Raw genomic sequence first — 27,670 nt, 5'->3', positions numbered from 1 at the left:
GCTCAATTTGTCTAGTCACATGGGGGTTTTCTGATCCCCGGATTACCACATTGTGTTTGTAGTTTCCCTAAAACACGCAAATGAAGTGTGGAAAAAAACATTAATAAAAGTTGAATAGAACAAATCTGAATATCTAATTAGTTTGGTTTTGTATGATTTTTTTTAAATGGTAGAGACTTTATGCACACCTTGTATGTGTAGGATTACGTTCCTCAAATCAGCTTGTTCAGATTCTTGGTTATAAAGAAGCAGGAGACATTTAAAAACAACAACTGTGCTCAGGTCCAGTCGGCTGGACATTGGAGGTGAGGGGAAAGGTTAGGGAGGGGTAATTTCAACATAGATGTGGCTGCCCCGGGAGCACTGAGGTCCATTTCACAACTGGCTCAACTAAACCACCAAATTGGACCTTATGACCCTGAAGTTCTTTGTGATTATTGTGAAGAGCCACCTTCTGAATTTGGTAGATGGCACTGGCCTATTGCATGATTGAGTCCCAGGATTGGGGCTTTCAACTCAGGTCAGTCGATCAATTAGTTGAAAATCCAAATGCCCATTTGAATGAATTCAGTACGATCCCTCTTAGAATACTTCCTGTTCAAATACAACTGCAGGTACTTGAGACTTTGGTGTGGGTGATGTCTTAGTAGAAAATGTCAAAAGAATCCCTTTCATTTATTGTAAATGGCAATGAGGGGTTAATCCTTAGATTTACTAGTGCATTTTTTTATGTAAATTGCCCCAAAATGGCAAGACTTCAATTTTAGACATATGTGCTGTATCCTGTGATGATAGACAAGTCCACCAAGTTCAAAGTCAAGGTGTCTAAGCCGCTCAGTTTTTCCAAAATTTCCATAAATATTCTCCTTTCTTCATTTCAATATTGGAAATGGCCTTGGGTTTCTATGCATCCTGTTGAGATGGACAGAAAACAACGAATTCTCTGCCAATCTGTGAGGCTAGTCTCGGGAGTTAGTAGTTTCCTAGATGACAAGGCCTCTTTGGAGCATTCATCATTTGCAGCTAAAAGATGACTGATTCAATCTACCACAGGGGTCTCAAACACGTGGCCCTGCGAGATGATAGTTTTTACTTTGTGGTTTTGGTCGTTTCGGTCATTTTTATTTTTATGTTTCAGTGTTTTTTTGGTCATTTTTTGTCGTTTTCTGGTCAGGTTTTTTGGGGGTCATAACTTTTTAGTAATTTTGCGCTATGTATAAAGTTTTTTTACAACTTTTCAGTCATTTAAACATACTTTTCAGCACTTTTTCAAGCATTTCAGTAATTCTTCATTCTGTTTAGTCCTATTTCAGTAATTTTGTAAACTATTCACCTGCTTTTGCACTTTTTTCCATACTTTTCGAGTTATTTTGGTACTTTTCATTACATTTTTCAAAATTTTATATTTGGGTAATTTTTGTATTATGTCCATTATTTGAGTCATTTATGTCGTTTTTCTGATGTTCTTTGGGTTGTTTTTTTTGGTCGTTTTTTGTTTTAAGGTTCACTTTTTGGTCATTTTTGGTTGTTTTTCCTATTACCGTAATATTTTTATCTTGTGTTTTATTATTTGGATTAAAAAAGAAATACATTTCAGAATATTGGTAAGTTTTTATCAGAGCTTTTCTTGTAAGAAACGGGATGCGGCCCAGCATCACCTGGTCTGTTTTCAGGGTCCCCAGGTAAATTAAGTTTAAGATCCCTGATCTACACTGAAGGAGGTTGCTTTTGCAGCCAGAAATGCTTCTGAAATGGCTTACTTTGTGGACGTAAGGCACCAAGACGACAACTTGACAAGGGGAAACGGTGGCAAGTGATAGCGCGAGATGAGTCCTGTGCCGGCCGCGGCCCGGCAGGAATGCAACAGTGGACCGGGAGGGAATGTGCCACAGGGGTGTTGAGGAAGGGGGCAGGGGGTGCCAGCGGAGGAAACGCAAGGCGGTGAAACAGAGGCGCCTTTTATGAGGCAGGAAGCCGGGCCCTTGGTCAGACTCAGAGTAAGTGAAACTGCTGGTACAAGCGACAGCAGATGAGTGGAGACACCTGCGAACATTCGGGATGGATTTTTGCTCTTTGGCTTTTCAGGGCACCACTTCCTCTGGTCTGTCTTGGGCAATTAGAGCCTGGCAGTGCCCATCCCTCTCTAGGCCGGTTTATTGGGTCGGGGTTTGCTCTCCTACAAACGACTGGTTTCGTAGTTAGCAGTATCAGGAGACACCTCCTGAACTGAGTCAGATATTACACTTTCAACTGAGCAAATTGGAATTTCAGAATTTCTTGGTGGTAGCTTTTTAAAAGAGACTAAAGGGTTAAAGACTGGAGTTGATCAAAAGAGGTCAAGTGCTTTTAAAAAAGCTGTGATCTTCAAAGTAAACAGCGGAAGCTTTCTTGATTATCGCCATGAGTTAGGGTTGGGGGAGCATCGTGACAAGTCATCAAATAATAACAAGCCTAGCAGGAAAAGGAAACAGACTTTAAATAAACTGTAACTTTGAGGAAGTTTCCATCAATGAGAGTTTTGTCTTTATAAAACGAACACTTACGATCACGAAATAGAGTTTCATGTCTACTGGCATCTCAGTCAGACAAACTTCCTGTTTCCCTTTGTGACAGCACACAGCTCCATTTGGCTCTTTTAGGGTCAGATAAATGTTCTAATAATTTTTTTTTATCATGTTTTGTTTAAATTTACAAGAGGGATCTTACCTTGGGAGTCTCACCAATCCAAACTAGAAAGTGGAATTCAACTGTTGTTAGTTCCCTGTCCATTTAAGATGTGATCTTAAAGTTCTGTTGGTATTATACAACATTATGCATGGACTTGCCCCCTAATATTTTCGGATTAATCTCCCCCCCTGTGTTCCTGTTCAAAGCCTCCTCTCAAAAAATGCTGGTCCACGAGCCAAGAAGAAATCCACAGGTTTGAAAGCTTTCTCCATTTGGGCCTCGGTGCTGTGGAATGCTCTGTCCTCTGAGATTCTATTTGCAACCTCAGTGAAAGTGTTTAAATTTAGACTTAAAACACACTTAAATTCAACAGCTTATGAATGATGTTGACCTCAGGAAGCTGTCAACCGGACATTCTGTTATTACCTTTATTTTATGTTCATGTCTGTACAGACCTTCCAGACTTCATGTGCTTGAGGGCAACAAAAATAAACATAACTTGGAATTTATACATGTGAATCACAAGCAGATGTTCTAGTAGTTTACTGAGCCTATTTTAAACCTATTTCCAATAATCACAAATCGTAAATGGTCTGCATTTATATAGCGTTTTTCAAGTCAGTGAAGACTTCCCAAAGCGCTTTACAATGTGCTTACTTACCAATTCACACACTCTCACATACACATTCACACCCCAATAGCGGCCGTGCAGCCATGCAAGGCGCCAACCTGCTTATTGGGGGCATTAGGGATTCAGTGTCTTGCCCAAAGACACCCCGACATATAACATGGAGGACATTTCCACTGATCAGTAAAAAAAGCTCAATTTAATTAAATCCTTACTTATTGTCAGTATCTGCCATTGGCGTGGATATTTCTAAACCTGTATTTTTCTACATGGAGTTCTGCGTTTTAGTCGCAGGCCTGTAATTGAGTTATTTGGGTGCTTCATGTTAAATTTTGGACATCGGCCCAATGACAGAAGCTTCATCAGGCATACCGTGTTGCCGTCCTTCATGTTTTCTTGATTAGAAAGCAGCAAAAAACCAGTCTCTTACGTGTGCAATTACAGCGTTTCAATTCCGTCTCATCCCAGCTTCGCTTCGGATGCAGCCAAGCGTACATGCGTGTCATAAGATTATATTTGAAGAAGGCCAAGGGACAGCGACTGACTGTCGAATGCTGACAGGAGAAAAGGAAACCTGCCTAACATAGAGACAATGAGCTGAAAAATGTAGCTTTAGAATGTGTGTCAGATCTGTGCTAGGCTAAAATTTTTGGGGAAAATTAATTGTTGTAACTGAAGTGTCATCTGCAGATACTTGTTTACAGTACATTTTAAAATTGGTTCATCTATTCGAGACAAAACAGAAAGATAGCGCAGAGAATCCACTAATAGACTAAATATACTAGTTTTATGGGTTTGGTTTAAAAAAAAAGCCATCAAAACAAAAAACACTCTCAGCAAGGATATAAGACATTAATCTGGTAAACTACCACCACTAAACAATAATTAGCTACTTATGTCAAATCCTTTCCACTCCTTAAAACAGCAAATTAATAACTGTTGACACAGTATATAATTCTTACAAATTAATTAAACTGGCTTTAGCTTCCTAGATGACTTGCAGATGTATAAGACAAAAATCAAAGTGTAAGACTGTCAATAAAAAGCAGATGATTTCATTCTATGAAAAGATTGCTCTTTAAGACATTTTTAAATCGTTTTTACTGTTTGTCCACAAGAAATTGAATTTACGTCATCTAAAATTCTGTGTTTTGTATAACTAGTTCCATGAATTAAAAATTCGAGATATTACATACAAAGTAAATCAACAATAATCGGCCCCTCGACCCTACTGAGGATAAGCGGTGCAGATAAAGGATGGATAAAAAAGTAATCGAATGTTAAAAAAAAAATGTTCTCAGGTCTTTCCGAGGAAGAAAAAAAAGACTATGATCAATTGGTGGGGGGAGAGGGGAGAGAGCAGGAGGAACCTGAGCCGAACTTAGTGGAGATAGGCAAGAGAACTAAGATGCTGAAAATGAAATTAAAAAGGAAGAGGTCGATGGAAACCAAAAGTATAGAGAAGGACTAAGAGCCAAGGTGACAAAAACGGAAGAGGAGGGAACGATGGTTGGAGATTGAGATTGGAGTGAGTGGATGATGCAAAACAAAAACAGTTGACGGACACTCAAGAGCCGAGCAAATTGAGACATCAGTTAAAGAGCAATTTATGCTAAACCAAGAGAATAATTCAGATTTATTATTGCTTTTAAGATGTGCAACGGTTTTGATGAAATAGCAAAGGCTCAACCTTTATCAAATTCCCAAACACGATTTAGGTAAATATATATCGATGAGTTATGCCATGTCTTTAGTCTGCACGCATGACCAATGAACACGCACTGCAGGGGATTAAAAACAACCAATCTAGAATAGATAAAATACCTGTCACTCTCTCTTAAAATGTGATACGAGTCCCATAGATAGGCCTGTTATTGATTTTTACGGCATCATCTTTAAACAGAATATCAAAATTCTGATTGACAATTAAACAAATACAAAGCCACTGAAATCGCAGGACTAAAATCATTGCAGCTACCATTTTATGTTGGGAATACATTCATACAATTAAAGATGTAAATTCAGATCAGTGCTTCTGAGCAGAGAACTTGACCGTCCTTGCTCTTGGGACTTTTAATTACCTGGGCTTGCTGAAACGCAGACATGCCCCGAGGCACTCAACAGACCCGTCATTGTGCAGAAGCAAAACATCATCCTCACCGCCACACTCAGCACCCCTAACAGTATGAGATCAAACTTTAGGCCCCCAAAATATATGCATTTTTAAAAATTACGTTTCACACCATCTTAAAACTGTTTCCGGCTTTAATTATAAGGATTGCATCGGTGAAGACGACACTGCTTCTTATAATGCAAGCTGACATTTGTGGGAAAGCTCACGAGTATGCCGCCTCCTCATTGGCCGTTGAAGAGGTGCTAAAATGAGATGACAAATCTTAAAAGGAGGCTGAAACTAAAATGGTGGGTGCACCCTCTGGAGGACGACGGCAGCAGTGTTGCAACGCAGTGGTCAGTGGCCCTGGGGATCCTGCTGGACTGACTAGTGAAAAGTAATGCAATGAAAAGCAGTTGATGTACAGTATTAAAAGCTTTACTCAGACATGATACAACAAACAAAAACAAGATTCAGAATTAATGACTGGGGGAGCAGAAAACCAACTATTTCATTTTTCTTTCAATTCTCCAAAGAACACAAGTCACATTATACAATGGAGTAAGATACTAACAGGGCAAAGAACCAATGCAAAACAAAAGGGGGCAGGTTTTATTCAGCTTGGACACAATGCATTTGTTTAATACTTGGTAATAAACAAAAAGCTGGAAGCACATAAAGGGGAGGCAGTTAAAAAACGTTTTGAGTTTCGTTTTAGCAAAGAGTAAACCATAGAGTATTTCTCCTGAGGAAAATTCGTTTCATCAGTTTCCTACTTTTAATTAACCCTCAAAACGCTCTCCATTACAACCTAGACCTTACGAGATAGTCTAACCCCTACTATATAAGGACTAAGCGGGCTTCCCAACGCTTTTTCTAACAAACGGCATCTCTATTGACCAGGGTGGCCCAAGCCAATGAAAAAAAAAGTACAGTGGAGGGGAGGGAAAGAAGCACCACTGCTATTTAAACACCTTAGTGGGACCCAAGACGCCAACGCTATAGTGGCTATAAAAAGGTATACATGGCTCACTTCATATTATTTATTCAAGAAAAATCTGATATTGTTAGATTAGATTATAAGGGATTGGCTGAATTCAAACATAGTCACATGTCCACTTAAAATAGAGTTTGCATACTTGGGCAACAAAAGCGCCCAATTAAGCCGTTTTACTTCCACTAATTAAAAACAAAACAAAAAAGGAACATCCATTTGCAACAATAGAAAAAGTTGACAAGGGCGGGTTTCATGGTACTTCTTATATCCACTCAATCTGACGAGCCCCTCACACATCATTTTATAAGACCCCTTCATAGGGTCATCTTGGCTCATTACCCGGGCCAGGGGCTATCATCTGCATTTTTAACACACTTACAATCTAACAGCACCTCCAAATGTAACAAAACATGCACTCATTGGTGACTGACAACGCTGAGGTTCTCAAACAGTGTTTTGTGTTAAGGGGCTCAATCTGCTACCGAAATTCTCGTTCAATATGAAAAAAAGTGGGTAGCATTTGTTTTTTGTAATTGTTATCAGATATTGCTCATATATTATTTGCATCTTAACTCTGAGGAATGATGATTCATTAATACAATGCAGGGTTCATACACATTTACGATGGGCAAATTCAAGCACTTTTTAAGGGTTTACAACGCCAAATTTCCATTTTTTACAGTACCGCTAAAAGAAATCCAGTGCCGATCAAAAGGAGAGCCTAAGCCTTAGTTTCAAACCCCAACCTTATTTTGGAACCCTAAAATTGGTTTGAATTTCTAACTTTCAGACCAAACTCTAGCGCTATGGCTAACCCTAGCGGTAACCCTAGCCTTAACCCTGTTTCAAATTGTATCCCCTAACTCCAAACCTATTTTGGAACCCTATGTTCGGTTTAGAACCCTAACATGGAGCTCAAACCTTAGTTCCTAAACATACATTAAACTCCAGTTGTAAACCATAGCCCCAGCCCCATTTCAGAACCCTAAATTCAGTTTAATACCCTAATAAGGAGCCTAAACCGTAGTTTCTAACCCTAGCTCCAATCATATTTTGGAACCATAAAAGGTTTAAAATCGTTATTTGAACCACAAACCCTAATCCTTGCCCAACACCTAACCTAAGAATTGTAAACATTTACAAGCACTGCACCTAGGCACATTTCAAACCTTGAAAACACATAAAAATTAATACATTTTCAAGGATTTCAAGAACTCATACGAACCCCGAAAATAAATAAAATTATTTCCTCAAGGCAAAATTAAATTTCCTGCTAGGTGCATAGGTGACATTACCCTTAAAGACAAACTACTCAAGCAAAATCAGTTCCAAGAACACCCTCACACATAAAAACCTTTTAGAACCCCAGCAATTGTGGCCATCCCACAACAGAAAGCGCATACAAGAGGCTGGAAATGCCAAAGGCTTCACACCTTACGATGACAAAAAAAAAACTACTTAATTGGAAGATTCTTTAATTTATATCAAAAATAGCAGAAGCCAAAGGGATGAGGGCATAAAGACAGATTGTACTAATGAATAGGGCAGCACGATTTGGGGAAAAACCAATCCATTTTTTCAAATCCAGTATTGAAAATTCGATGCTATTTTCAATTTTATGAAAAATATTTTGAAGAATAACAACCCATGGGGTCATTTTTGATCCCACTTATGCATCCAAGGGTTAATATAAGTGACAGGCTGTCTGACTGTTGAGAGGCAAATACGTTTCTGTATGATTTCACCAGTCATTATTTTTGGGGGGAGTCTCCAAATGGCCACTTTTGGAAATGCCTGAATAAAGAAAAAATGCGTAAAATACTAATGTTTAGTTTCTCAGATTGTAATCAATTTTGACCTGAGACAGGTAAGGCTTCATGCTATTGCTCCAGCTGTTTTCCATCTAATATGCCCAAGCTACCCTCATCTTGCATGTTATAGCTAAATAAATTCAGGCAAGAATAAAAACCTACTATTTCTGTTAGTAGCACTTGCCGTGATTATTTCAGTTGGACACATTTCAAAAGTGTTACCTTTCAAAAGAGACCAAAACCATCCAGATTCTCCAAATGGCTCAACAAAAGCATCCCGTCTACTATAAATGAGTCTTGGATTATAATTTTAGGTGGATTTTGCGGGGTTAAGAGATTAAACCTAAGTAAACAGAGCCCTCTTCTGGGGAACTTTGGTTGCTGTCTATGAATCCTTGAAAAAAAAATGCAGTGTCATGCAATTACACAAAAGCACAACGTCACATTGCAATGTCAATTAGATTTTGGTCAATCGTGCAGCCCTACTAATATAGCAATCAAGATAGCCTGCATCACACTTCCGTATTCAGCTAGACATGCTGGGCCTCGTATCACAGTCAGGGCTGTGCATTAAACTTTGTCGCAATCTGGAAGAACGGAATGCAGCCCAACAGAGTGAGACTTACTTATGTGCAAGGTGTACAGGGTTGGGCCACATTTATCTAATAAACCCCTGCTCCAATTCCACTTTTGAGCCACAGAGAACTAGAGTAATCCAACTCACTTTTTCTCTTTTTTTCATGGAATTTAGATGAAACTGACCTGATCAAACCCACAAAACGGAAAACAACAAATCTATCCTTTTACGCAAACACTGAAATGTAGCGGTGGTAGCTCAGGAGGTAGAGCGGTTGTCTTGAGACCAAAGAGGTCACATGCTCGATTCCTGGCTCCTCAGAGTTAAAAGTTGAAGTGTCCTTGGGCAAGACACTGAACTTCCTAATTCAGGTAGGTGGCTTGCATGGCTGACTCTATTGCTGTGTGAGTGTGTGAATGGGTAAAGTGTGAAGTGCCTTGTAAAGCGCTTTGATGGTCCTTAGTGACTGGTTAAAGCGCTACATAAACGCAGTTCATTGAGCATGAGGAAAACTGTAACTGTAAAATGTATACTTCAGAACTGCGAAAATTGAGTCAACACACTATTTCTGAGTGGATCATTTCATGTTCTGCAATTTTTGGCAAAAGTCCTAATTGCATATTTTTGGCGAGTCAGCGTTAAAGGCCGACACGCAGTCCAATTGGCTGATAGCACCTGGCTTCGGCTTTCTGCCGAAGAAGCTTTCAGAGGACAAACACAATGAGCTGTAAATCATACCAAAAGTGAAACAGACTGTACAAACGACTATCTTGCACGGTAGGAAAAAAAATGGAGGGATTTCTTTAAAAAAATACCATTTACAAAACGTTGTCCTCCAAACCAGGGGTGGGCAACCTTTTTTGCACAAGGGTCATATTAAAACATAAAAATATGAGTAAATTAAACAAAATGTATAAATTAATATATTTGAATCAGAAAGTTAGAAAATGTGAACTTCTTTATCCTTGCATTTATTTACAAAATCTGAAAAGACCAATGATTTTATTTGATTATTGTAAATATGTTTTAAAGCAATTATACAGGACAGGTCAAGAAATTTCAGAAATGTTTAATTTGACAAAATAATTAAAACTAAATAGATTGTATTTGTGATTTATGAACTAATTACATCAATGGTTCTTATACAGTGGAGCGAGGGGGGGTGTTAAAGGTTCGTTCAAGGGGGGAGAAGGCGAGATTGAATTTCTTTTTTTAAACTTCCCTAGAATAAAGTGCAACTGCACATTCACAACACTAGGGGGCAGTAGCATTATAAGTGATAGAGTGTTTTGTTTACATTTAGCCTCCAGTATAAGCATTGATTATGAAGTGTACACACAAAGTGTAGCAAGCCCTCATGTGGCCCCATGAAAAATATAGTTAGAGTAGACAGGCGAAAAGAGACAGGGTAAATAGAAACAAACACTTCACTGTGTCCTTGGAGGTAGACGAGCAAAGATTGGTGTTATTTGGATATTTTTTCTGTATTCATTAGTATTTATATTGTTAATTTTTTGCCAACTGGAGAGCAACCATAATCTTGTTGTATTTCTATAACACAATGACAATAAAGGTGATTCTGATTTCGTGTGCTTTGTTGAAAACGTTCGCATTGGACAGAATGAAGCCAAATAAATTAGGTTGTCACTTAATGACCTACAACCCAAACATGCTGATAAGACGCTTGAGTGTTTCTACAGAAAAGCGTGCCGAAAGGCGTAGATTTGGCATGGACGGAGGTGACGTGTTACCATCATTATCAAGCAACCGTTGTTTTGTCCCTACCAATGTTATGTGATCACTTGGAGAGAAAATATTCGAGAAGCACTGAAATACATGGATGTAAAAATACAATTGTTGTAAATCAAGTTAAAATATTGAATGAAAACTTCTAATCAAAATACTTTCTATTATACTTATAAATAAAAGTTGTATTAAAACTGCAAAAAGGACTCTTGATGAGGAAAATTACAACGAAAAACAAAGCGGGCCTTTGATTGCCCACCCCTGCACTCTCAAAAATCCATTGCCTTTATTTCCGCAGCTCGCACGCCACAAAAGAAAAAATGAGCACCTGTCTCACAGGTCATCTCACGGTGGGGCGACATATCACACAAGCGCTTGAGTCCTCTTTAAGAGGACGTATTTGGATTCCCTAATACTCTTATCTTATTTCACTGACCATTTCTCTCTCGTCTAATGCGCCTTTGCATACTGTGCATTGATGTAAATGTGCAAGAATGTCTTAACTGTTTAGCACCAATTCCATGTATATTGAGCCGCTATCAAAAGAAAAATCAAACAACTTCTAACAAGCAAAACACACACAATTATCAATCCACAGCAGTGATTTATCAACACTGCTTGTTGTGTTTGTAGCTGCGCTTGGTAACAAATCACAGTAAAAGTCAAGTGCCAATCAAAAGGTGAGGGTGCAAAGGCTGCAGTTTCATTGATTAGATTGGGGAGCGTTGGGGATGACAAACATTTTTTTCAATGCAGTTCACCTAGATCAGACCTGGGCACTCCGGTCCTGGAGGGCCATACATCCTGCCAGATTTTGAAGTTTGCTCTTCTTTAACTCAGGTGATACAAATTATAACTTCGTTAGCAAGCTAGCAAGTGCTCGTTAACGATACTGGTGATTGGAATCACCTGTATTGGATCAGAGAAACCTCAAAAATCATGCAGAACATGCCCAGGTCTGACCTAGATGATCACTTGTGATAGTCAAGCCCTAATATTTACACATTAAATGTAGAAAAGTTTTCAAAGTGTCAGGTAGTCAGTAACACAGAACTCGTTCAAATTCTGGCAGAGCATCACTCGATAATTTGTAGCATACGTCTATGCGTGACCAACGATGGGTGGCATAGAATGGCGTAATACTGAAACGTCCAATTAACTCTACTGCATTCTTTTCATGGTATCATTCTATGGAAACTATTGGGTGTGCCAAGCTCATTTCACAGCAACCTAAAACCTTGTTATTGATCACATTGAGCTTAGTACGCCTAACAACCAGGGATCGGGCTACATTTGCCTGTTGAAAACCAACTGATCTGACTGGATAGGGCGACGGGATGGGAGAGTAAGCCAAAACCAAGTACCTTATCTGAGGGGCAGCGGCTATTGAGAGAAAGAGTTTACACAGGTACGACTCCCAAAAGTGCAAAAATGACTGCTGGCGAAGGACAATGTCCGGGAGATTATAAGAGAAACACACCCGCCTAGAGTGAAGCTTTTAACTCACTTGAGCTCGTCAAACTGCCGAGCGACTTCCAGGATAGACAAGAAACAAAGGATAAAAAAATTATAAATTCAAGTCATTCTTTTTGTCTTACAAAGCCCACTGTGCACACACCAGGGATGGAAGGACATTAGTCATTCAAAGTGCTCCCAAACCCTTTCTGGATTTCAATGACTTGGGGAAAAAAAGCTCTCATTTCATGAGTACAGTACTTCAAGATCAAAACCTAAAACGAGTTTCAGCGTGGTAATGGAAATACAAAGCATATTTATAATACATTTCAGGGATTAAGTCCATAAGGAGACACGCTGGTGTGACAATGGGAGTTGATTGAAATGCTACGCACCTGATTGGAAGCTAAAAACCGTCAATGAAGCCAGCTGTTCCAAGATACAGAGGCGCTCTGAGATGAAGACTTTTTGATGATTAAGACATTCATCACTCATCATGTGCATATGCACAAATATGCATGGTCGACTGTATATGTCTATGAGGAGAAGTGAAACACGGGGTACAAGAAAGACGGTGATGAGTGTACTGTTCAAACCAAGTCGCCTCTGCAAGTTAGATATTTGAGTAATACGGTGGGTAAACTGTGTGTGTGGGTAAAAGTGTGAGGGTTGTGGTGAAGCCCGACGGGCCCGAAGGCGGGCGGCTGTTCCTGGTTTGCAATGTGACCTTCTGGCCGGCAGCCAGCTCATCTAAGTGAGCTGGTGCGGAGCCTCCAGCATCTCCATCAGAAAGGTGTCGATGGGCGTGTCACCAATCAGCTTGAAAAAGAAGAGGTGCTCCAGGCACTTTAGGCCAATGGAGCGAAGCGCCGGCAGCCGCAGGAGGAGTTTGGCAAACCTAAGATAGAAAACATGGCAGAGTGTATACTGAATCACTTTTATAGTCCAGTCAAACCCCTACTCAAAAAAATGGCTTGGAGAGGGATAGGCGCAGCCAGAATGTGCTTGCCCAAAACACACCACAGGGGGTGGCGCTCAGACGAACCAGGCAGGCAAGGGATCTGTGAACAATAATGCTTTCTGCACAGGTTTTAAATTAAATAATGCCGTAGTGTGATTTTTTTATCAAAAGGTGGTGGGTTAACATTAGAAATGATGCCAGATTAAACCCTACAAGACAAAATGTCTCACGAGGCGTAGAAGATATTTTTCTTTCAGTTTCCCAACATAATAATTTATTGAGAACACTGTATGATACATTACAATAAACCCCTAAGGTGCAAACGTTTTAAAAATAATAATAATAATAATAATAACAACATTATAGTCCAGCATCCATGAAACTACCAATCCTGGCCAACTGCTGCTTCCGCAACAATAAAATCAGCAGTCAGCAGGAGTGATTCTCGCATAGGAGCTTAACAACTAAGACTGCACAATAAACCGAAATCTAATTGATTTTGCGATGAGGCGTAGTGCAAATGAGTTATGGCATTACGCTGTGTTTTTTTTCAAGGATTTATAGTTAGTGTAGTAGTGTGCGGCACAGTTCTGAGGTCATGAGATCGAACCTCCTGTGTGGAGTTTGCACGTTCGGCCTGTACTTGCTTGGGTTTCCTCTGGGCACTCCGGTTTCCTCCCACATTACAAAAACATGCATGTCAGGTTAATTGGCCGGTCAAAATTGTCCCTAGGTGTGAATGAGCGAGCGAATTGTCTGTCCCTGTGTGCCCTGCGACTGGCTGGCAACCAGTTCAGGGTGTCCCCTGCCCACTGCCCGAAGATAGCTGGGACAGGCTCCAGCAGCCCCGCGACCCTACTGAGGATAAGCGGTGCAGATAATGGATGGATGGATGGATGGATAGTTTGTTATTTGAGTTATGAAGTGTTTGGCCAGCAAGAAGTGTCGCAGTTTGGGTTTAAGTGGTGCAGGCCAATCAGAAGCAATTTTTTTTCAATGGCACTAGCCGATAGAGACAGTTAGTTAGTTAGTTCTTTGTTCCTTTATCTCTTTGTTTCCTTATCCTCACTGTAAATGTGGAACTGGAGTCGTCCAATTTTGTTGTCACAGCATATCCCATGTTGTAACAATGACAAAGGCATATTCTATTCTATTCTATTCAATAAAGGCGAGCAAAGTTTGCAAACAGTGCGTGCGCAACTGTGATAGGCCGGTGTATCCTATCAGCAAACAGTCGGGTTGGGACTGGCCACCAAAACAAAAGTGAAACTCGTAGCTTTATCAACTCGATACATTGAAAAGTAATTCATCATTTAAATTGGAGGAAAGTGAGAAGAACGCAAAAAAAATCACCAGCGGATTAAGTCCATAAGGAGACAGCGTTGATTGTTATCGCATCTGGGAATTGACTGAGGCGGTGTCCGAAGAGAAGCTAACAGATAGACTAACAACTCTTAAGCCAGCACTGCCGAACGTGGCTACACACCAAAGCCAGATACATTACCCACGTAACAGATGACCTGGAGGATTCAGGCTGGAGCAGAAACTTTTGAAAAATGTCTACATTTATGACTCTTATATTTTAATAATTGTGCACGCAGTTACCCAATGCTAGCGTGCAGCATGCCAGCTGCTCTAAATCACTTTTTTAGATTGAAAGGAGAAGCCTTCCAAATTAGTTTTACTTTTGTATGATGACATTTAAGAACATTTATTCAACTGCAATTATGCTTTAATTGTAGAGCTATTGTTGTTATTTTGTTACAGTCGTATACTCTCAGTTGGTAATAATGTTTGCAAGTCACTATGTTTGAGTTCTCCCAAAAAACAAAATTAACACAGAAAAGCAGTTCTTTTAACATCAGAAATTACATCGAATTTGCAAAACAGGTCAGAAAAATCGCAATTAGATTTTTTTCTAAAAATCGAGCAACCCTAATAGCACCTGTGTCCACGACCTTAGCATTAGTAGCTAATAGCCACATCAGAAAGGCTCCAGTCACTATTATACTTTACTTGTACATACCTGCCCTGCTGGTCGGGGTACTTCTGCTTGCAGTACGTCTCCAGAGAGGCATACACCCTTTCCCTCAGCAACTCCACCTCGCTGGGATTAGACAAGCCCTTGGCATCTTCATGTGAGAGAGTTGCTTTTAAAAAAAAAGACAACATTGACACTGCTTTTGAGTTTCCTCTTCTCACCTGGATTGAAGAGGATGATGGCACGCAGGCAGCCAAGCTCAGTCTTATCCATCTGCATGTCTCTCATTTTGCTAACCAGCTCCGTCAAAACCCTGCAGGGGAAGACAAAATTGTGGAGCACGACAGTAAGAAACACAGATTTCCTTGTCACGATAAAGCTAGAAGCTGTATTGTATGGATGTTGCACATAGGAAGCTTGTGTAGCCTAAAACAGTTTATACAGCAGATTCAGATTAGCATTATATGACAAACTCACATTTGATTGGTCAGGAAACATATCAAGTCATGCACACAATCACAGAAGTACACAAGAGTACTGCTTCTAACATGTTTCTTTCAAGTATTGATGCATTTCTCTGTAATAGGACATTTGAGAACACTCAAAGCCAACCACACACTAAAATAGAAAAACAAAATCAAATTTAAAAAATATGTAAAAAGTGGGGTACTTTTACTTTGCATGGGGCAAGGAGATCAACAGTGCACAATTGAACCAAAAATGAAGTCCGATACATTTTCCACACAGAAATTCGCTAAGAACGGCTGTGAAAACAAACTTTCTTCCAGGTCCATGACAGATCTACTCAGGTTCCGAGAGTCACTTACTAGAATATGTATTCGACCAGTGAATTCTACAATTTTGAACTTTGCTGTGTTTGAATTTACTCATCTGTGTGCTTTCGTTAAAAAATGTATGGTCCTTTTCCACACTTGAAGTGGATGCACCTGTTTCCGAATCTTCTGCCACCTAGTGGAAGACCACAGAATTGTTGGGGCTGTCGCAAATATATTTGGCACACAGAAATCAAAACATGTTTTGAAGTAAATACATTTTGGAAATTTGAAATTTTACTGGCACATTTGATGACATCACTCGACACGAGATCTTTAATGATTAGTGAGAACGTCGAAGTGGCACTGCCAAGTATGTGGTGGGACACAAATGCTGGCATTTGAACATAGGGTATGATGTTCAATGACTTTTCAAGGTGTTAACTTATATTGACCTGAAGTCCAAACAAGAGCTTTTCAGCACACAAAAAAGCACAGCAAACATTTTTGTTTGAAATCTATCTTGCTAGTAATATTTTCTCATTTGGGACTGCAGAGGAGGGGTTCAAGGAAAAGTGTTCGTGTCATGGCATAATTACCTGTCAAATAGGGCCCCAACCTCAGCATTGTGCGCCCTGTGTATGCAATCACAATGTGTTATTACAGAGCTTTCTTACACAACGAAATCAGGAGATGTGCTTGGCCCCTATGCAGGTGCTCTTATAACATGTTAAAAAGTTTAATGGATGAACCATGCATTTTTGATTTTTCACGATTCCACTATAGATAAAAGTCTAAAAGTTGACTGGGTGAACACCAAGGTCAACGAGGCAGAGTGTGTTTAAATTTATATAACTCAACTAAAAACAGAATAAAGTGTATAATTATACTTGTAAGACAATGACAAAAGTAATGTCTTAGTTTTAGAACCATTAATATCTTTTTCGGAAAAAACTGAGATATTTCCCTTATTCGTTCTCATGCTGGCATGAATGTATTTCTTTAACTGTATCACTGTAAAATGATTCTTTGTATCCTTCTTGGTCTTCCTGGACCCGGAGAGTTTTTAAAAAACCTGCTCATGGATTAAGGCAACCACAGAATATGTGCATACTGTGAATTGATAGGATTGTAAATAACAGAACTGTGGGTTTTTTTGTGCTACTCCTTACTCTGAAAATCAGCCAGTGACAAAATGCTTGTGTAATTTACAAAGAGGTGAGACGCAGTGATTGATAAGAAATATCAGCACAGTGGATTTTCAAAAAATTAAGAAAGGAAAACAGCCTTCGTGGCTAAGAAAAAGTCTTGGATGATGTTAGTAATTATAAGGCAGCCATTTCTTTGCTAATGTGCCTCTCTATATTATATATCTATTAGTCAACAAGCTCCAGGCATGTGCTCACACCAACCACAGAACAAATAGAAGCAGGGAAAGCAGAAAGTCCAGCAGGTGCAGCCTGTCACCATCCACAACTAGTAATGTGATCCAAAAATATGTCCGCCAGATATGCAGAATCAAGCTGTCAATGATTAAAAAGGTGTTGTAGGGAATCTTTGTCACTAGATCAAATTCAGTGGATTAAAACTTGTTCTATTTGAGTCTTTAAAAATGGTGGCTGTGGGGAAAGAGAGAGCTTCAAAGCTCTGTCACCTACCTTAACATGAATATGAGTGATGAGTTGTATGTGTGTGCATGTGCATGTCAGGGTTTGTAAACCTTTTTATGGGTACTTTTTAAACCCTTTCAACACCAATTTTCCCAGTACCATTAAAAGAAGAAATCCAGTGCCCATCAAAAGAACGGGACCCTAAACATTAGCTTCAAACTCTTAACTTTATCCCCAACCAAATTTCATAACCCTAAAATCGGTTTAAAACGCTAAAAGGAGCTCAAACTCTAGTCCCTTACCCTTATACATAACCCTAGCTGTAACCCTAGCACTTGACAAATTTTGGAACCCTACATTCAGTTTAGAACCCTAATATGGAGTTAAAACTCTAGTTCCTATCTCTAAACGTAAACTTAACTCTAGCTGTAACACTAGCCCCAAGCCTATTTCAGACACTAAATTCAATTTAAGACCCTAATAAGTAGGGGTGTAACAAAAAATGGATTCATGTATAAATCATGATTTTATTTTTGGTTAAAATTGACATTCCTCCCTGGAATCAATTTTTATAACGTCATATCCGGAACGTAAAGATGTGCGAAAGCATTAGGGCTGCCGCGAATATAACATAATCAACTAATCGCGAATATTTTTCACATTCGCAATTTCTGGCTTTTTCTTTCCATCCTCCCTCTTAGTGACCACCCATGACTGACATGTCAAGGAATTGACGTGAACGCATACAGATGCACATAAATATGTAAAAAACATAATTCATCTGTTATGGTGCCGCAACTTTTAGTTTCAAAACTATGTAGCACTTCAGTAATTTGGACACATTGTGGGTTTTCACCAAGCGACAGCCCCTATACACCAAAGAAGCTTATCAAAGCTCTTATTTATTAAAGTGTTCAATATTAAGCCGATATTATCGTAATAGCCTAAGAATGCAGAGGGGATTTCCTTTTTGACTGACAAGACTGATGTGCATTGCTTGAACATAATTCATGATTTGTTGTCCCAGAAGTGTATGGTTTAATTGCTTGTTTTTAAAGGAAATAAAATAAAATCGCAATCATCAATTATATTTAATCGCAATACTTGTAGAATAGCAATTATTGAGAATCGTGATATAAATTGAATCGGCACCTTAGTATATAGATACAACTGAATCCTGACCAAAGCATATTATCCCACTCTTACTAATAAGGAGCCAAACCTTTGTTTCTAACTCCAGCCTCCATCCGTTTTGGAAACCCTAAAATAAGTTTAAAACCCCTATTTGAACACCTTACCTAAAGATTTACAAGCTCTTTGCCCCAAATCCAAGCTCTTTTCAAACTTTGAAAACAACATTGAAGTTCAAGCATTTTCAACTATTTCCAGCACCTGTACAAACCCTGGCATGTGTTTAGGGTTCAGCAAAAACACGGCGGCTACCTGTCAAATATAGCTCCAACACCGGCGCTGTGAGCACTGTTCCGGTGCACGTGAAGGCCGGTGGCCAGTAAGATTCCATCCTTCACCGCGATGGAACGGTGGGAGAAAGAGGCGATCAGTAGCTCATTCCAGCCTGTCGACGATGTAAACAACTTAGATAAATTTCAGGTTTAAGGTTCCCCACCACAATTTCATGAATTTCATTGTGGTTTCGAAGCCTAACCTTAGGTAGAGATCTTGGTGATGAAACCCACCTGCACGTAGCAAAATAACCTGATCGTCAAGAGGCAGCTCAGAAAAGTGAGGGATCCTCTTAGCCCATTCCACGAGGGTGAAAAGCTGCTTGTCTGCCGCCTGGCAGATGTTGGTGACGGGGTCATTGGGCTGAAGGCGACCAAGTAAAGCACATTTGAAGACACCGCCTAATGGGAAGGAGACCTATTTTACCGATAGTTGTACTCACAGAACTTCCTCCGGAGCTCCCATCGGAGTGAAGCTCTGTCTTCTGCTCGACAGCCATCTCCGCCTCCAGAATCTTATCTACTGGCATTTCTTCATTGACCACACTGGTGGACTCCACTTCACTCTCACGCTCCTTATTCCTCTGGCGCTCCTCCTGCACGGCTGTGGAACGGGAGACTGGGCATGAACAGAGAACAACTGCAGGGAAATAGAAAAAATGTAAATGGAGATGCCGGAGAGATAAGAGGCAGGAAGAATCATAGTCATGATTCAGAAGGGAGGGAGGAATACCCCAAAAAAGACAGCAATAGTACTCCTCTATGAGTATGCATGCCACACCCGAAATATTTATAAATCCTTTGTTATTCTCCTTGTGGTGCGCAGGCCTTTGGAACTAAGTGGCAATAATTTTATGGCTAATAATAGAATGATATCACATTGACAAAACCTTCAAAACTAATTGAACTCAGTACAATAAAATGATTTGAGGATTTTAGAATAGGATAATGGATGTAAGACCATTGATATTTATATCTATGTTTACCTTGCTCTGCAATTAGCAATGAAATATAAGCAAGTTTAGAACTTAACCAATGACTGCTAGCTCCACCCTAACTTGTTTTCTATTTTTTTTTTTAATTTCTTAATAAAGTGGAATTAAATCTGCACAACAGTAGGCGAGAGTGGCGTTCTCAGTTTTTCTTTACATTTAGCCTCCATGCAGTGCATTAAGCAGAGAGTATAAGCTTTAAGTACCAAGTGTAGACATATAGTGTAGCAGGCCATCAAGTGACCCCATGAAAAAAATATCTAACACAGGTGCAGGGACAGGCGAAGAGAGATGGGGTAAAGGGACAAACAAAAGTTTGCTCCCGTAGCACTTCACTGTGACCTTGTAGGGAGACGGGTAAAGACAGGTTCACTTGCTATGTTAAAAATGTTGGCAGCAGACAGCGCAAAGCCAAAAAAATAGAGTTATCTCCTAAAGACATTACAACCCAATCACGCTAAGACATTTGAGATTTTCTTTAGCAATATCTGCCGAAAGGCATAGTTTTGGTATGGATGGAGGTGAACTGTTACCCTCAATATCAAGCAATCGTCCCCACCAACAGTACGTGATCACTTTAAAAAAGAGATTGATCTTGGTGGCGCGCGAGAGTATTTTTTCTTCTAGGTGGCGTGACAGAAGAAAGCTGAAAAGCACTGCTTTAAGTCGAGTTTGAGAATGAAAGGTGACATGGAGATTCTTTCATGCCTCTGCCACGAGGTTGGGACTGGGAATCTCATCCAGTAAAGATTTTTGATTCAGATTTGAATGACAGTGGTTTCTCGGTGCACCAATTGAATTCATTCTGAAAGAATAAACCACAAGGACCAATTTTTTTTTTCGTCCCCCACATTACCTTCTCTTTTCATGCCCATGGCCAGGCACTTCTGGTAGCGGCAGTATTGACAGCGGTTTCTCTGCCTCTTGTCTACCATGCAGTCCTTGTTGTCCCGACAGGTGTAGGTGAGGTCTTTGCGCACTGTCCGCTTAAAGAAGCCTTTGCAGCCCTCGCAGCTGTACACACCATAGTGCTTTCCTGTACGCAGGAAAAATAAATTTGTGGTATACTCTTTTTCTACAGTAAAATAATAGAAACAAACTCTTCACAATGACATGTATTATCAAAACACTGAAATACTTTTATCAGACAAATGCATTTCCTTTTATTGGAGATTATATTATTGACAGTGTCACAGTTTATGGCATTAAATGTATTGTTATGCAATAAAACAAATTAAAAATAGTCACCAGAAGATCGGTCGCCGCAGATGGAACAAAGGCGTTTCTGGGATAGCATCGGGCCTGGGCTGTGCGCTGATAGCTTCAGGCCTATTGGAGGTTTAACGTCATCCGAGCTGCTAACTGTGTGCAGTCCTGACATGGAAACTGTGGAGTTTATCTAAAAGTGAAGCAGAAAATGAAACAATTAAAAAAAGTAAAAAAAAAAGAATAAAACATTATGTATCCAATGCAAATAAAACTTATTAAAAAACATTGTAACAAGTAAACATGGCATTCGTGGTAATGACCACACTGTCATCTCAAAACCATATCTAATTTAGGATATTTAACTATGTACTGTATTTTCCAGACTATGAGGTGCACCTAAAAAATACAAATTGGCCAAAATTTTAATAGTGCACCTTATATACCGCAAAATACGGTGTGCGCGTCAAAACACGACGTTTTACAGTATACCATAGAATTTGTGCAATGATTGATCAACCAAATAAGACGGCGGATTAAAATTGCAAAACATTGCAACGGGGCGGTGAAAGCTCTGAAACTTAATCACCAAACCACTAGTGATACATATGACAAATGTCAAGTCAAGTCATTTATTTGTGACGCCCTTAATCACAAGGAGTCTCCAAGGGCTGCAAAGACCACAGATTATTGCAAACTACAGACTATTATAACACCAAAAGAAAAGGCATTAGATTTTATCTCATTGTCACACTACTTTTACGGTACCAGAAACAAATTGAAAAAACAGAGTTGTCTTAAAGACAGATAAAAAAGTTGTTTTCCTTGTCGTACCTTTTTAATTGTATTTGTATCTTTCAGGGCAACACTCTCTCCCTTCTCTAACATTCGTTGCTGGAACTACGAGTAGAACATTTTAAGGCTGTAACTAACGATTAATTACACAATCGAAAAAAACTACAAAGTTGAAACTTTCATGCCAGTTTTGTTTGTAATGATTCAATAAAATGTCGCTCTCTGTCGGATATAAGTAGTACCACAGCTCTTAGCGTAACAAGAGAATTGCGTGGACTCTGATTTAGATTATAATTAGTGACTCATAAATCACGTGATAAAAAAATTAATGATCTTATTTGTTGCTAACGCCTTTAACAATCAATTCTAATCAATTTCAATGATTACTTGTTGCAGCCTTAAGAAATGTAAATCCTTTTGATGTCAACTGTAGGCTTTAGTGCTTTTTCCGCCGCGACCTGGGTTTGATTCTCACTTCATAAAATGTTTTGCGATTTTGGTCATCGACTGATAAATCATTGCACTGATATGTACCATAAGTATATAAAATGCACAAGTGCTAAACACTATAACCAGTAGCTATTACTGTAGTTTGAAGTCCATGCGCCTCATAGTCAAGTGCGCCTTATGTATGAAAAATATACAACAGAAATCCTATTTTTTTGGGGATGCACATTGTAAACAGTCTGTGTGCATGCGTATGTAGTTGTATATAGCGCCATGCTACCTGCGGACTGCTGATAGGACCATAGCCGACCGACGGCGTTCCTGGCAGGCAAGGGGATCCAAGTGAGGAGCTAATGACCGAAAAAGGAGAACCGATGCTGCTGATGGGGCTGTTGACCCCAGCGCTGGAGATGGGAGGCAAAGAGGTCATGGAGGCCGCTGCTGAAGAGACCAAAGGAGGCGAGCGCTGGCCTGACGGTGGGGAGGACACAGACGAACTGTCTGGACTCCGTGAATCTGGTGAGAAGCATTTAGGTTGTGTAAATAATTGATTCCCTGAAGATAAGAATTTTTGTTGAATTATTTATGCGAATAATGTGTAGCGGCATTCAGAATAATGGAAAGCTCTTCCACTAGATGGCAGAAGAGACAAGATTCTGGAATTAAGACCTTCTAAGGATGACCAATTACTACCTACAGGAGATCCTTAGGATATGACATTGAGGATAGGACCATAATCCGGTCTGAGGTGGGGAACGCAAAGTGAAATTGCTGAGAACAGAAATCTATGATAATTAGCTATTGCTTATCTAGTTCAATGCTAATTTGTTTCCATGGTTACTATGTTTTTGCTTCTCCCAGTAGCATCATTGCAAGCCTTGGAGCCATAGCGAGTGAATACAGTAAAAATTACAATATTGTATAACCGACTCATTCTTTACGGAGCACACACGACACTGAGAGAGAAATTTCAGCCAGGATAATATCAGTATTAATATGATAGTGTGACGCAGACCAATAGCAAACAGGCATTTTATATTACGTTAACCAATAGCAGACAGGCATCCTGGAGCCGTAACTTGTTGTATGCACTTTTTAAGCGTATCACGGCATGTGAAATAATTTCTTGTTAATGTGCCATAAAGAGGGGCAAAAAAACAGCTAATTCCACTTCGTAAAGTGAAAACATCGTGAGGCAGGGACACTATATCCTGAAGGTCTTTTACACAATACATTAGTTTTCTTCATCCATTTTATAAAGGATCAGACTTAACGTTCCTTTCCTGATATAGATTTTCGAGCATTAATATTTACATCCACTATTTGCTCTGCTCAGTCGTTAGGAGGGACAAAAGATGTTAACTTGTCAACAAGCATTTCATGGAGACAACTTCAACATCCGCGACCCTACTGAGGATAAGCAGTGCAGATAATGGCTGGATGGAACTTCAACATCCAAACCGGGGATTGACAACTTTTTTGAAGCTGAACGCTACTTTTTTGTTACCATCAAGTACGAAGGCTACCAACTTGATATACATTTCTTAAATTCGAATTCTGACCCCCTGTCAATCGTGCAATCCAGACTCAAAACCCACCTTTTCTATATCCATCATTAATTGCCTCACAAGACCCCCCCCCCAGTTTTTTAACTGTACTTTGTTATTATTTCATGTATCTATTGTTTACTTTTATTTCTGTTTATAATACCATTGTTTTATATTCCGTGTACAGAAACCTAAGCTGTCCTGAAAGGCGCTTCAAAATAAAAATGTATTATTGTTAAGAAATAACATCTTATTTCCAGGTTGTTACTATGATATTACCAGATCGTAATTATTATAGATTAAAATTGGCTTAGTCAACCCCTAGAAATCATGCCAAATAGAAATCAAATTTCCTAGAAAATCAAAAATGGCCCACGATATAATTTCAGAACCAGTCCATGGGCTACTCAGGTGGACTTAGGGGGATACCTGGGGCCTGTAGGCACAATGTGGGAGACCTCTGATCTAAATTTAGTCTCAATTTAGTAAACTATACTTAACAATACCGTTAAAGCCTGAGCTTTGTCAAAACAACTTACAAAACTTCACGGTTCATACACATTTTACATAGTGAAATTCTTGCACTTTTTAAGTATGTTCAAAGAACATTTTTCAATTCCTCCAGTACCATAAAATAACAAATCTTGTGCAAATCATGTAATTTGCAGAGCCACAAATATATATGTGATTTACATATGCGATTTTCAATCTTGCATTTGCAAGGACATGTGATTTTCAGATCTCGCGTAAATCACAGATATAATTGTGGATTTGAAAAATATGTGCTTAAGTATTTTCAAAACAAATATCTCCCATTATAGGTGTAGGGTAAAAATGATGGTAATATGGACCTTACAGTTTCAGGGACAGGAAGTTCTTCCCATTACATTTTTCTACTGGGAAATTCTACTTTCATTTCTGTGTGGCCCATAATCTCATCAGCTGCACCGCTTATCCTCAGTAGGGTCGCGGGGGTGCTGGAGCCCATCCCAGCAGTCATCGGGCAGTGGGCAGGGGACACCCTGAACTGGTTGCCAGCCAATCGCAGGGCACACGGGGACAGACGACTCACTCGCTCAGTCACACCTAAGGCCAATTCACCTGAAATGCATGTCTTTGGAATGTGGGAGGAAACCGGAGTGCCCGGAGGAAACCCACGCAAGCACGGGGAGAACATACAAACTCCACACAGTAAGGCCGGGAGCTGGATTTGAACCCACGCAGGAGGTTCCCACGACCTCAGAACTGTGCTGCACGTGCGCTAACCACTGCGCCGCCGTGCTGCCCGTGGCCCATGATAAATATCCATAATTGATACATAATCCTGGGTGCTTGAAATCTTTGAAAATTCAAGCATTTGCAAAGATTTCAAGCACCCTTAAGAACCTTGAATTTATAGGTTGTATAGCAGCTTATGCCCCGATTTTCACCTCGACTGTCTCCCATGGCGCTTCTGTCTGTGGCTACTCGTGACTCAATTGCCGCTGCACAACGTCGAGCCTCCGGTCAAACTCGCGGCTGCGGACTGGGGCCCGGGCTGGCGCTGCTTGGGAGGAACCAAAAACGGATCTGAAATGCCAACACACGCAAGGGGATGATGCTTTAGCTGCAATAAGAGACGCTATAATAAACGACTACGATCAAGTTAAACAATTATGAGCGCCCAAACGTCGCAATGTAGTTGATGTTCATACTGGACACTAATTGTGTATGTGTGAGAAAGGTTTTATTTTTTTTATTTAAATATTTAACAAAATAGCTGCTCGACAGACGCCAGTTATTAATGTGCAAGGAGCCAAAACATGTTAGAGCAACATTATTAGTGCACGGAACACGTTTAAACGTCACGCTGGGATTGGCAGGTTTTGTTTGAGCTGCCATTTAGATTAGCAAATAATACAAGAAACACACACAGTGTTTAGCTAGCGTTAGCATCGACATAGCTTCAACGTTAGCTTACAGTGCAAATGTAGTTTACCTTCTGTCGTGACAACCCTTTTATTTCCTCTTTGGACATAATAAAGGGCAAATAGTGTATTATCTTGTATGCGTTACCATATCCCCCAGACAATATTCGTTTACCTTCTAAAAGTGGCTGAGAAAACGATAAGCTCACCCATGCTAGCTGTGTTAGCCGGTTAATAACGGATCTACGACTTAGCTATAACGCTAAATTAAAAGCTAAAATGTACGCAAAGCGAACGTCCCAGCGGGCAAACATCACAAATTATACCCCAAAAAATAATTCAATTCGGGTAACTGACGTTTTACGGAGCGGCTTCCTCACATGAATCGATGGAGCCGACAAGGCCCCCAATGTCTGTCTGCCTGCCACCCTCCCCACCGTCTACACCACCTCCAGAACAGCGCACACACGCGTCCACTTTGGCCCGCAGACGGCCTTCCCTGCCCCCGCCAGGATGAAAACAAGCTGACTGGTTGTGATGGGAATACCGTTTTTTTTTTAAAGAACTTGATCTTTCGACTCGTTCCACTGAAAAGGGGCGAGTTTTTCGGCTCCCCGACGGCTCTTGAGAATGTTTATTGCCAATAATGATGAAACTTTATATGCCAAATTAATTAATTTTGAAATGTATTAAGCTACTATATTATAAAATACTTTGTTGTTTCATTATACAGCGAACCTTGACCCCATTCAAACTTTCAAATTGTTTACACTAGTAAGCATACAACACAGAGATGACGCCACTTATTGACAAGTCACGAGTCCTTTCGAGAGAAAGCCAGAAATACAGATAAAAAAGAAAGAGAGAAAGAGACAAATAAATAAGAAAGACGGAGAAATAGAAAAGGAGAGAGCGAAAAATCAAAACACAGAGAGAGCAAGGGAGAAAGAGACGAAGACAAGAGAGGGACAGAGAGAAAGGGATATCGTAAAAGAGAGATTGAAAACCAAATAGAGAGAAAATGAGATAGGCAAAGAGAGAATGGGTTAAGGAGAGAAAGAAAGAGAAAGAATTACAGGGAGAGAGAGAAAAAGAGGGAAAGTTGAAGAAAACAAGAGAGACAAACAGTGAGAGAGAGAGAGAGAGAGAGAGAAAGAGAAAGAAGGAGAGAAAGATAGAGAGGGAAAGCCTAAAAGAGATAAGGAAAGAGAGGGGGATTAAGCAGAGACATAAAGACATAAGGGAAAGACAGATAGAGACAGAACAAGAGAGAAAGGAACAGAAACAGGGAAGAGAGATGAAGAGAGTGGGAAAGACAGATATAGAGAAAGTGATAGTAAGAGAAAAATAGATGAAAAGAGAGAAAGGGAAAGATTAAAAGAGAAAGACAGATAGAGGAAAGCTCCCACTTTGCTTTCTACTCTGGTTAAAACCTTTTGGTGCTGTTCTCTAAAGGTAACACACCGTTGTAGGAGATCGTCAGTGTCTTGGCAATTTAATTTCTTAGAACACGAATAGACAGTCGAGTTTCACACAAAAGTTCTCTTTTTCCGACCGTTTTGAAAGATTAATCACACCCACGAATGTGATGCTCCAGATACCTGACTAGGTAAGAGGAAGGTCTGTTATATAGCTACTTTCAAGTTTTTGGAAGAGGATGGACACATGTTAGGGAGGCAGGAGTGCACAAGAAGATAGCATTTAATGACAAAAAAGGTACCAGGTAGTAAACAAACATAAGATCACAAAACAAGAAATGCCAAACAAACTAAACCATGAAAAAGCCCAAATCAGAAACAAAGACTGAATCTTGAAATGGAAAATGTAAGGAGCAATGTAACAAAACAAAAAGACAGAAGCAAAACACAAACAAACCTGGCATGGTGGTGGAAACAAAATGAAATAATGACATGACAGGACATTATGTTCAAAATGTCCTTTTAAAAGGTTGTGGATAATTGGGCACAAGGGTGTGATAATTGGACACACCAGTG

The 27,670-nt window shown here is 39.8% G+C and overlaps 1 protein-coding gene across 5 annotated transcripts; it reads right to left on the bottom strand.

Annotated features, from left to right (window-relative positions):
• Nucleotides 1-5,830: 5,830 nt before the first annotated feature.
• On the bottom strand, nt 5,831-26,208 carry rxrba (retinoid x receptor, beta a). 5 transcript variants are annotated; one of them, XM_088329390.1, is made up of 12 exons: nt 26,034-26,208; nt 25,200-25,312; nt 22,503-22,738; nt 21,023-21,173; nt 20,631-20,810; nt 19,226-19,386; nt 19,017-19,146; nt 18,763-18,895; nt 16,309-16,344; nt 15,158-15,249; nt 14,982-15,087; nt 5,831-12,892 (listed from the first exon to the last, which is right to left on the bottom strand). In XM_088329390.1, exons 2-12 carry the CDS (start codon nt 25,213-25,215, stop codon nt 12,745-12,747), a joined length of 1,389 nt encoding a protein of 462 aa, XP_088185516.1. In that variant the 5' UTR covers nt 25,216-25,312; nt 26,034-26,208; the 3' UTR covers nt 5,831-12,744. The 5 variants fall into 5 exon arrangements, with proteins under 5 accessions (XP_088185516.1, XP_088185517.1, XP_088185513.1 ...); XM_088329391.1 differs by having other exon boundaries at nt 26,057-26,208; XM_088329387.1 differs by having other exon boundaries at nt 25,200-25,338; nt 26,034-26,207.
• Nucleotides 26,209-27,670: the final 1,462 nt, after the last annotated feature.

This window comes from Urocampus carinirostris, chromosome 2 (assembly GCF_059441175.1).
Source record: "Urocampus carinirostris isolate Australia breed hairy pipefish chromosome 2, RoL_Ucar_1.0, whole genome shotgun sequence".
NCBI classification, from domain to species: domain Eukaryota; kingdom Metazoa; phylum Chordata; class Actinopteri; order Syngnathiformes; family Syngnathidae; genus Urocampus; species Urocampus carinirostris.
The sequence above is the reverse complement of the archived record's forward strand: the minus strand, read 5'-3'. Positions and strand labels throughout refer to the sequence as shown.

Excerpts from the sequence above, each read along its gene's own strand:
- rxrba (XM_088329390.1), bottom strand. Across the intron at positions 21,174-22,502 it reads GTCCTATCAGCAGTCCGCAG|ATAAACTCCACAGTTTCCAT; the intron begins GTAGCATGGCGC and ends CTTCACTTTTAG. Across the intron at positions 19,147-19,225 it reads GGAGCTCCGGAGGAAGTTCT|CCCAATGACCCCGTCACCAA; the intron begins GTGAGTACAACT and ends GGTCGCCTTCAG.